The 12,235-nt window shown below is 41.6% G+C and overlaps 1 protein-coding gene across 2 annotated transcripts in view; it reads right to left on the reverse strand.

The window, feature by feature from the left end:
• LOC149789087 (centrosomal protein of 83 kDa-like) overlaps positions 1–12,235 on the reverse strand; it is a 57,796-nt gene that overhangs the window by 15,919 nt on the left and 29,642 nt on the right. For both annotated transcript variants that reach the window (XM_089975282.1, XM_089975283.1), the window contains exons 9-10: positions 2,039–2,402; positions 1,297–1,397 (exon numbers count right to left, since the gene is read on the reverse strand). In XM_089975282.1, the coding sequence (XP_089831408.1) occupies positions 1,297–1,397; positions 2,039–2,402 (465 nt within the window). The remainder of the gene's footprint in view (positions 1–1,296; positions 1,398–2,038; positions 2,403–12,235) is intronic.

The following is a 12,235-nucleotide window of genomic DNA, read 5'->3' on the forward strand; positions in this document are numbered from 1 at the left end:
CAACTGAGGCTCTTATCTTTGACTCTGACTGCTTGTAAGGGAGACAGGCTGTTTGCTTTGACTCTGCTTGTGAGGGAGACTAAGGCTGTTAGCTTTGACTCTGCCTGCTTGTGAGGGAGATAGGCTGTTAGCTTTGACTCTGCTTGTGAGGGAGACTGAGGCTGTTAGCTTTGACTCTGCTTGTAAGGGAGACTGAGGCTGTTAGCTTTGACTGCTTGTGAGGGAGAGTGAGGCTGTTAGCTTTGACTGACTGCTTGTGAGGGAGAGTGAGGCTGTTAGCTTTGACTGCTTGTGAGGGAGAGTGAGGCTGTTAGCTTTGACTGCTTGTGAGGGAGACTGAGGCTGTTATCTTTGACTCTGCTTTCTGCTTGTGAGGGAGACTGAGGCAGTTAGCTTTGACTCTGCTTGTGTGGGAGACTGAGGCTGGTAGCATTGACTCTACTTGTGAGGGAGACTGAGGCTGTTAGCTTGACTCTGAGGGAGATCTGGTCCATATATGTGTTGTGATGCACCAAATCTACCAGTCACTGATGAGGGATTAGTAACTGACATCATTTTCCTCACAATCAATGATTGTCCAGAAGATTTCCTTCTAAAAAAATACTATTAAAGTACTGTAACAGTGAAAAATTACCACAGTGTGTACCACTGGAAAAAATACCATTGTAAACAAGTATACCAGTAATACCACATATTTCTTTAAATTAACTGAGCTTTTGGAAGTTCAAGTAAAAACATTACGGTCTTGCAATAAAACAATGGATAATACCAAAGGTATGCAAATAAAAACAATTTGTGATAAAATGAAGAATCATTAACAATCAGTTTCTCTCAAAATAATAAATTAGATGAAAATGAAATACTTATCAGTACTATGTCAAATATTTGCAAAAATTCAAAGACTTTTTGAATGGCATGCATAAATACAACAAATACCTTAATGTAAGCACAAATACAAAATGGCTCTAACTGTGTATATATACAATATATGGAGCTAAATGATTCAATAAAATTGGCAAAGGGATGACAAATATGCTGGGGCTTTAACACTACATGGAACTAAATGTATCAATAAAACTGGCACAGGGATGACAAACATGCCAGGGCTTTAACACTACATGGAGCTAAATGTATCAATAAAATTGGTACAGGGATGACAAACATGCCAGGGCTTTAACACTACATGGAGCTAAATGTATCAATAAAATTGGTACAGGGATGACAAACATGCCAGGGGCTTTAACACTACATGGAGCTAAATGTATCAATAAACTGGCATAGGGATAACAAACTCACGCAAGAGATTTCTTCTCCAGTTCCAGTTCTTCCATTTTGGCTTCCAGTATTTGTTGTTGATCCTTGAGCTTCTCAATAACTTTATTACTTCTCTTTTTAAACTGGAAAATCAAAAAATACAAGTCATAAAAATGTCCACAGCATTAGAATGCCTTACAGAACCGCACAGAAGCAGTTGATTCAAAAGTACTTTTCTAAAACAGGAGGAATGAGTGAGTGATGCCTAATGGCACATCAACACATGAGAGCTATATTGCGACCTGGGAATTAAAACATAGTGTTTTGCCTAGAGACACAACCATGATCAAATCTGGGTAGGATTCCAACACACACCCTTTTGGCTTAGATAAAAATTTTAATAGTGAACTTTTATGACCTGAGAGGCTGTAAATCTCTAAGTATGGCGAATTATGAAATGTTATTATATAGTAAAATCGGAATATATTTTATATTAATTACCCGCAGTACATTTATGAGACAACATTTCTTGTAGAAGTGGATGAATAAATAGGTAAGCAATATTTTATAAAGTCAGCATGTCATTAGTGAAAGTATAAAGTATAAGTTGGACCAATTATTCACAAACCAATAAACAAATAGCGTTCAACTATAATTTTTCAATCTAGCTACAATCCTAAGAAGAATATTTTATTATTAAAAAAAGGCTTCAGTAAAGTTTACAATAATGGGAAGTTACAAAACAAAAGCTTTGAAATATACATCATGAAAAATATTCAGTTACCTTTTTATAGATTATCACAACTTTGTTGTATTTCTTGTTTACTTGACTTAGTTTCTCTTCTAACTCATGAACACGCATTTCAAGTTGTGTATTTTCATCTGCATTGGCTGCCTTGCATTGTGCTAAGATTCTCTCATGATTGTCATGTGCTTTGTTGTACTGATCCTTTGTCAGTTTTAATTCCTCTCGTAAAAGTTCATTTTGGTTCCTCAGCCGAATATTATTATCTGTTATATCATGTTCACTTCCCAAATATTGATTCAGGTCCATTTCTAATTTTGCAACTTTGCTTTTAAGTTCAGAATTTTCACTTCTTTCTCTATCCAACTGGTCCATTAATGACTGCTGGTGAGCAAGTTTGGTTCTGAAATTAAAGAGAGCATTATACAACCTTTATCAAAACCAAGAATGGTTTTATTTCTGAATATAAAGCCAACTGCTAATGTCTGATGAAAATGAAAAGTATATCTTTGATGTCGAAAGAACCAAGCAAACAATTTAAAATCATTTGGCATAGCCAGAAATGGACTGTCAAAGCAGGCCAAAACAAAGCTTTAAGAGGTTAGTACTGGCAATGCCCATTCAGATTACCAATGCTGTAAGAGGTTAGTACTGTCAATGCCCATTCAGATTACCAATGCTGTAAGAGGTTAGTACTGTCAATGCCCATTCAGATTACCAATGCTGTAAGAGGTTAGTACTGTCAATGCCCATTCAGATTACCAATGCTGATTTATGACAAAGACCAACCAGGTGTGTAAACCATAAACCATCATGCTCTTATGTGCAAGGAAATTAAAAATCAGTATTACCATATGCACAGTTGCTCATGTAATGCTCCTCAGGATGCATGTATATGTTAGTACATCAATACAAACATACTGTGTTTCTTTCTTAAATCTTCCCTCCCCTTTTTTAAGAACAGAAAATTTAAAAAAATCCAAGAATCACCACCATTCTGTAATCACAATGTTACAATGTATAAATCAATGTATAGATTATTAAAGTCACAATCATGTAGGTAGTGTTAAACATGATGCAATAAATGGGTGACAAGTTCAAAGACTTAACAGTCCTATTTTAAGCAGTTGCTGAGAGGGAAAATGTGTTGATTGACTGATCCATTTAACTGTACTGATATTTACAACGACTGATTTCAGTGGCAGAAAGACCCCAAGTGTACATAAGGTCATTATAAGAATACATCAAAAGAACAACTTTAGCTTTTATTATTGCGCACTAATAAACACGCCCCACATGGGCAATGCAATGCCCTCAGGGGCAGTATTAATTAGGGAATATATGGTATGCAAGGTGTGGTGATGTAGTATTCTTTATGATACAGCATGTATTAGTATATCAATACAAACATGCATCATGTGTTGGTGTAGTACTCTTCATGATACATGTGTGTATATCAATACAATATATCAATACAAACATGAAAGGTGTGGTGGTGTAGTACTCTTCATGATGCATGCATTAGTATATCAATACAAACATGCAAGGTGTGTTGGTGTAGCACTCTTCATGATGCATGTATGTATATCAATACAATATATCAATACAAACATGCAAGGTGTGGTGGTGTAGTACTCTTCATGATGCATGTATTAGTATATCAATACAAACATGCAAAGTGTGGTGGTGTAGTACTCTTCACGATGCATGTATTAGTGTATTAATACAAACATGCAAGGTGTGGTGGTGTAGTACTCTTCATGATGCATGTATTAGTATATCAATACAAACATGCAAGGTGTGGTGGTGTAGCACTCTTCATGATGCATGCATCAGTTATATAAAATACATAATATGTTGGGTGTGCTAGTGTTGTACTCCTTATAATGATGCTAAAATTCATAGCTTAATTAGCTTGATACAGCTGGATCTGTGAGGTAGTGGCTGTTCTACTAACATATTTTGATTAGATAATGTATCTCAAAAATAAACAGTAACAATAACTTTCATGTACAAGTGAGGGGGCCCCGAGTGGCTGAGTGGTCTAAAGCGCTCTCCGTTATGGATCACTGCCATCTCACCTCTGTCTGCGCTGGTTCGAGTCTCGGATTCAGCCAATGTGGGTATGTGAGAAAGCTTGCCAGTAGCTTCTCGAGGGTCGGTGGTTCTTTCCGGGGTTTTCCCGGGTTCTTCCTCCACCATTAATACTGGCCGCCACGTATAGCCAATCGTGTGCTGAAAAATAGCATTAAACCCCACAACAACAAAAAAAATCATGTACAAGTGATATTGAATGCAATGGCTCATTTGACATTACTAGTAATCCCGTAATCCAGGAATTGATGTTCAGCTTTTAATTTCTTGGTGAGAAATAAGTACCTCAACCAAGAGATGTAAAACTAACAGATGATACAATAAACTAGATCACATGCAAAAATGGACATGTTCTTATATCACACAGAAACAAGTTTTTCAAGTTATATCACCCTCCATACATAGGAATGTAGAATATCCTCTCCCACCTGTTTCGCGAGGCAACTAATGGAGGCAGAAGCAGTGATGGCTAAGTGGTCACTCTGCCAGACTTGTGACTTTATGAGTGCAGATTCGAATCCCACCATTGGATCAATCTGGGTTGGCTACTTTAGTACAACCTCAGGAATGACATACTACATTAACTGAATCAACACTAAATAACCTACTTGTGTTGCTCTGCCATAAAAGATGAAATCAATCTTAAGTTTGTAAATATTGCCAAGATTATTCACAAAGCTAAAGCCATCTTGGTTAGGTTCTGAAAATAAATATTACAATTATGGTATTTAGAAAAGAAATCATACTTCAAATTTGATGAATACCAAGTCAAATGAGGGCAGTGCATCCCCAAATATTACTGTCCAAAGAAGAAGAAAAAGGAATAAAGTGGCAAGTTTGGGAGTAGGTAGCACCTTGAAGTGAAACAATACACATGTGCCACATATTGGTACAATTTATGATACACAGACTACAATACAATACATTATTGATACACATATTAACTTCATGGTCTTTCCATCTTTAGAAGGTTTGTCAATAGTAGGTGGTGCCCTTTTATTTCCAGTATGCAGATTACAGATAGACAGACAGACATATACTCAGCACTATTTTTATGCCATTCTCATCCATGACAAGACAAAGAATTTTTTTTGTAAGACTATGTTTTAGCTGTCAATGATTTGTATTCAGCATTTTAGGCCAAATAAGGCTCCTCCATATGACCAGATGCAGGACTCACTTTAGCCACCAGCCAGAGGTATGTTGATCAAATTTCTTCGCTCCTTAATTTCTTTTCATTCTTATTCATTCAGTTTATCTTAATCCTGATAGGAAATACAGTTTTGTAGCAGTTTATCTTAATACTGATAGGAAATACAGTTTTGTAGCAGTTTATCTTAATCCTGATAGGAAATACAGTTTTGTAGCACAGGTTCCTGCAGGGCTAAACTATTTCAGAAAAGAAATGAAAATTGCATTCTACTCTTACTGGAATTTTTATTTTAACTTGGCTTGGTATTCAACCTTTTCTACATTTGCTGACTGATTGGCATGCTGTCTATTTTTGTCCATCTAGCATGCACATCAGACTAATATTTAACACCATTTTTGGGATCAAAATCACCCTCTGGTATCTCCATTAAAACTTTCCCAGATCCAATAATCTGATATACTTCATAACTTTAAAAATTATTGTCATCATAACTATCATTAGTCAGAATTTGCTGAATGAACATCTCATCTGAAGATGAACAAAAAATGCTGGGAATCAGCCATTTGGGGTTTTCTAGGTTGCCTGTATTTTAAACAACCATTTATAAAACATCCATGATCCAAGATCAAATTAGGACATAATGCTATTGCAGGGTACAATATGCAAGTCAAATTTAGGTTAACAACCATTCCTATCATGTGACTAGAAAGCAAATTTTTAGTAAATTGTGTTTCTCCGAGAATATTTACCCGATCACATTAACGTTAGGGATATAAGCCTGCTACCTCTCGAATCCAGCCCTACTAAAAGATGAAATTTCGTCTTTTCGGTCTATCTCATATAGACCAAAGGGCAATAACTCTTGCCCCTTACCTCCCCTTGCCACCGCCAGGTGTCACTAGTTTTTTAAGCTGAGCGATATATATTATACGAGGATGCTCGCATAGCGGGGTTGTTGGGAGGGTTTTTAAGTAATGTGATCGGGTAAGTATTCTTGGAGAAACACAATTTACTAAAAATTTGCTTTCTCCTTCAAATACGTTCCCCGATCACATTAACATTAGGAGAATAGGTAATAGGAGGAGGGAATGCTGAGCATCCTACCTCCACCCCGGGTACCTTCTAGGGAATGATGGCTGGATTCCCCATTTGAACGATAACCCGTTCTCCTAATTTCATCAGCAACACAGCCTAGGGTCATGTGATATGTGACCCCTATATACGGTTAAGAAGATAGTTACTGAAATCTTCTTACCTAGGAAATTTCACTGGTGAATCCAGCGAAGCTGATAGGCTGTGCTGATTGTTTTAAATGGGTCTGGTGGTCATCTGGGCTGCCGACACCGGACCTACCAGATTCAAGGTTTACCTCTGCGAAGCCAAATCTCTGAGATTAAAACTGGAGAAGGTTGACTCTGCATGCCAGCCAACAGCTTCTATTATATCTCGGATTGAAACATTGTGTTCGAATGCCAGGCTCGCTGAGATTGCTCTAATCTCATGAGCCGTAATCTTCATGAGGCGACTCTGATCTTGTGAGACCTCAGAGTACGCTGAGCGTATAACCCACTTCAGCCATGAAGCAAGGGCTTGAGGGGTGATATCCCGTTTACCAGCTTTGACCAGAAGAAAGAGGCGCTTACGTGTGTCCCGACACGCCTCTGTGCGTTTTAAATAGTGCTTGAGTGCACAAACAGGATCTTGCATAGCTGCTGCTCTTGACTTATGTATGGAAGAGAGCGAGCGAATGACAATTCTTTGATTGCCAATGGATGGTAACCTATTTTTTGGCTATAAAGCCTGGTTGCGTCAGGAGGACCACCGAACCATCTGATCTGAACTGAAGAAAGTTCGGGTCACTGGAAAGGGCATGTAACTCGCTCAACCTGCATGCTGAAGCTAAGGCTATCAAGAAACATGTTTTGTATGATAGTAGCTTTAACGAAGTGTGGCCTAAAGGTTCAAATTTGTCTGAATTGAGCCATGTTAAAACCCAGGACAGATTCCATTTTGGAAACAGGGTGAGGGATTTTGATCGATTGAAATCAAAATTGGCTAAAAGATCTGATAGATCTTTGTTATGGCCAATGTCACATCTACCATGATGGTGGAATGTGTCTGATATCATGGAGCGGTAGCCTTTGATAGTAATTGGGGCCAACTGTTTCTCCTCGAAAAGCCAGAGAAAAAAGTCGGCCAGTTGAGGGATTGAGACACTCAAAGGGATGATGTTATTGATATGGCACCAGTCCCTGAAAACACGCCACTTTTCCTCGTAAGCCTTCAGAGTGAAGGGCCTTCTTGCTCTTGAGATTCTCTCCACAATCGAAGGTTTAAATTGTTTGTCTCGCAAGGTTGCCCGGGCAAGAGCCAAGTGTGAAGAAGAAGACGATCCAGGCAGGGGTGGAACACCCATAACCGCGGTTGTTTGAGAAGATTTGGGCTGGTTGGAATCTTCCTGGGTAGATCTATCGCTAGATCGAGTAGATCAGTAACCCAGGACTTGTTCCATCTGAGAGGGGCAATCAGAATCATCCGACAGTTCTGACCCCTTAACCTCTTGATTATTTTTGGTACCAAAACCGTGGGAGGGTAGGCGAATGCCCACAACCCCTCCCAGCTGATTGACAGAGCATCCACAGCCCAAGCCTCTGGGTCTGGAACCAGAGAGACGAAGGTGGGCAACTTGCGATTCCACCTTGTCGCAAAAAGATCGATCATCGGACGCACCCAAAGTGTGCAAATCCGAAGAAAGACTGATTGATGGAGTGACCATTCCGTGTGAATGACTTGACCTTTCCTGGATAGAGTGTCGGCCAAGACATTGAGTCTGCCGGGAATGTGTTTGATTTGTACATTGATGTGTAGGTTGTCGCACCAACGTAGAAACTGCCAGATCAGAATGCACAGGTCTGGTGATTTGGTGCCCCCTTGTTTGACGTGGTAAGTCACCACCACAGAGTTGTCTGACATAATGAGAACAGTTTTTCCTTAGAGTTGATCCTTCCAGAAATGAAATGTGTTGATGACAGCCCTCATTTCTAAAAGGTTGATGTGGAGAGACCTCTCTTCTGGCTCCCAAGTGCCGCTGACTATAGCGAAGTCCGGCAACAGGTGGGCACCCCAACCGTAGGTACTGGCGTTGGTACATACCGTTATCTCCGCTTGGGGCATCTCCTGAGGAATCCCTGTGGACAGCCAACCTGGGTTGTGCCACTGACTCTGGAATGATCGTATCTCAGGTGTGATCATTATTGTTTAATTGAGGGGACTTGAAAAGGGGCGCCATTGTGCCAGTAACATCATTTGTAAGGGACGCAGAAAAAGACGGCCAAGCGGGATCAAGTCCGCCGCTGCACTGAATAATCCGAGGAGTTGCAAGAATTCTCTCGCTGAAATCCACGTCCTGTTGGAAACGGACTCGACGAGTTCAACGATCTGGATTACGCGAGCGTGAGGAAGCCGTACCAGATTCAGATCGGTGAGAAACTCCATACCCAGATGGACAAAACGCTGAGATGGACGGAGATCGGACTTTTTCCAGTTCACGAGAAAGCCTAGATGATCTAAAAGTGCTAAAAGATCGTTTCTGCCTTTGAGCAGAATAGAACTTACCATATGTTTCTGGAGGATGTCGTCCAAGTACACTGCCGTCCCTGTAGAAGAAGTCGAGCGGAACAGGGTGACAACGCAATCCATACCTTGGTAAAAGCCCAAGGGCTGATGTTGAGGCCAAAGGGTAGGACCTGGAACTGATAAACTGCGTCGTGGTAAGCGAATCGGAGAAATTTCCTTGACGCGGGGTGGATAGGGACGTGAAAATATGCGTCGGTCATATCTAGACTGACGGCATATTCGTCCCGTCGGATGGAAAGACGGATTGATCTCGCCGTTTCCATCTTGAATTTTGGTGGTAAAATGTATTGGTTGAGGCGACTCAGGTCGATGATCGTCCTCAACTTGCCATTTGCCTTCTGGATAAGAAACAGCCTGGAATAAAACACCGGCAATTGCGGGTTTTTCACAATCTCCACTGCCCATTTTTCTATGAGTGACCGTATCTCCTGTTGTAGAAAGGTATCCTTCTCCTGATCGGACGGTACATCCGTGAAGAGGGGAGAGGAGGACAGGGGAGGGGGTTGGATAAATGAAATCCGAAGTCCCTCCAAAATGACCTGGATGACCCAATCGTTCTGAGGAAAAAAGGTGGTCCAGTGGTACTGAAATTGCAGGAGGCGGCCACCCACAGGTAGGCTGTCCGCAGATGGTGGAGAGGGTACGTCGATTGTTTGAGTTAGGAGGCTTGAAGACGGAGATACTTTGTTTCTTATCGCCTCTGTATGGTTGCCTCCTAGCTTGATTAGACTGTTGTCTCCTGGCATCAGGTTGGGATCTATACTGCACATTTGACTGTAAGGATCCCTTGTCCCTGGTCCGCCAATCATCCCTCCGCTGTGGCAGAGCCTGATTTTTTCTAAACGCCTGCGAGGGCTGGGCGGCGAGTTGGAGAGGCAGTTCCTGAGCTGCCTGCTTCCCAACTTCTTCAATTTTTCCTCCAAAGAGTAAAGGCAACCCAAATGGAGTCATCCGTAAAGCCAGAGTATGATGGGGCTTAAGCGACGTGGACCGCAGACATGCGTCATGTCGTATCAGGTCTAAGTTGGCAGAAACAGTCAACGCATTAGCCATGGAATGTTGAGCTGCCCTGTTAATAACTCTAGCAACCCGGGCCATTGCTTCCCAAGCGTGGTCATTGTCAGATTTTTCTGCGAGTCAGAAAATGGCTAATGAAGCCAAGTCTAACATTGAAGACGTAGCGACTACGTTCCGGACTAGCTTTGACGTGGCATGGAACACATTTTTTTGTCCACTTTGTAAAACAGTGGAGCGGACATGTTAACTGCTGCCATATTTTTGTCCAGGGCCGGAAGATCCGTACTGAAGGCATCTGAATGAGTTTTGTACCAGCGACCCGAGAACGTCGCTGGTATTTGGCTTTCTGAAAAGAACGCCTTAGCATTTCCCAGATCACCTATTTGTCCTGATAGACGATCGTTGATCTCCTTAATTTTTGCCGACTGGGAAAGGAGCCGGAAGGACGGCGTCTCTTCCTCCCCGTCAAGATCTACAGACGCCTTAACTTTGTAGTCTTGAGTGGCGGTAGGAGGTGGAGGGCATTCTGAAACTGCCAACACCCTATAAATTTCTTCCACTGCTGCCTTGAAGCCAAACTCAGTCCGTTCCATGGTTGGATCTGTGTACAGCTGATTTGCAGGAGTTTTGTCACCCTCACTGTGTGCCGAGTCGTGTTCTGTAATAGCTCGCATTTCTGGATAGAACATACCAGGTGGCATAGATGACGCAATTCCGTCATCCTTAACACTGTCTCTAACTCTCCCTTGTGGATAAGCCGTGAACATATGGACGGCCGGCCCTGCCGGCTGGTTTGTCTGGCTGGTGGTCGGTCTGAATGTTGGCGACGGTCCTGCTATCACCGGTACCGGCTGCTCCAATGGCCTGGCTGGACGGACAGATTTCTCACTAAAATCTCCGCCATAGTATTGGTATGTTGTTGGCGGTACAGCTTGATGGACGGATTTATCACTAAAATCCCCGTAAGTCATGTTTGGTCGGATCGTTTTACCAATAGGGTCCCCATGCTGGGACAGTTGGACGGCCGGTGACATAGAGATTGTATAAAGAAATGGATCCGATGGATCCGGTAAAAACCCCGTGCGTCCTGACTTACAGGCCCAAAGGCCATGCTCGGACATGCGGGGGAACTTATGCCCACTGGGCAGCCTAAAATTGGGGGAACATTCCCCCAAAGAGTCAGACCAAGCTGTGTTAGCGAGCGAGGGAAATAAGGCTAATATCTGGCCTGATGTCAATAGCTGCGTCGTCGTTTCCTGGACCAAACGACGCATCTGTTCAAAGTTGGACTGTTGTACCCTGTCAACATTATTTCCCTCCATTGCCGCTGATGTTACTCTGGCTGATGGTTGCAAATGATGAACTTTAGGTGGAGGGGGGACCCCAACATCCCCCACAAGGCTCGCAATGGAGGCTGTCTTCGGATGTATACTGAGGACATCAATGCTATCTTTCTTCGACCTATTCCGTCTATCCCTCCCTTTTGCTGCCTTCTGGACTACATCAGCCCACGTTTGCTCTGTCCAAGTATTACACACGCTGCATGGTATAGATGATGTACACTTGGTACATACAATACAAGAATCATGGTTGTCTTCTTTTGCTTTGAACTTTTTGCATTTCATGCATTTGGTTGACATATCTACTGAAACAACACAACAAAAGAAAACAAAGCACAAATTATTAATTCAGCATGTTATTAATTCGCTAATACCACAACCGTTACTAACGGAGTAAGCGAAATTAGTCAGTGTCGCGTTCACTCTTAATTAACAATACGAGTTCCGCGATAGCGTGTGTAACATGGTCTTCAGTAAACGAAATCCGTAAGGGTGACAAAGTCACTCAATTTTGAGAAAAATTGTTAAAATAATGTATACAACCTGTAGAAGAATGACTGTCCAACGCAATAAATCCAAATTTAACTTCGGATGGTCCAATTTAACGCTAAGATGGCTTGGATTGTTTGGAGGTATAATGTATGTGTTATCAGTACAAGCGAAGCTTAAAAACTAGTGACACCTGGCGGTGGCAAGGGGAGGTAAGGGACAAGAGTTATTGCCCTTTGGTCTATATGAGATGGACCGAAAAGACGAATTTTTGTCTTTTAGTAGGGCTGGATTCAAGAGGTAGCAGGCTTATATCCCTAACGTTAATGTGATCGGGGAACGTATTTGAAGGAGAAATGCAAATGTTGAGTTCCAGGTCAAATTTCACCAATGCTGTAGTTTCATTTCATCTGTCAACAGATTAAAGACATAATGAATATAATACTTTAAATGTCTGAGAAAATAAATCATCTTCCTGAAGTATGGGCATTCAGGTTTACTAGTCTG

This window comes from Sinohyriopsis cumingii, chromosome 11 (genome assembly GCF_028554795.1).
Source record: "Sinohyriopsis cumingii isolate HCF-2022 chromosome 11, ASM2855479v2, whole genome shotgun sequence".
Lineage (NCBI taxonomy): Eukaryota > Metazoa > Mollusca > Bivalvia > Unionida > Unionidae > Sinohyriopsis > Sinohyriopsis cumingii.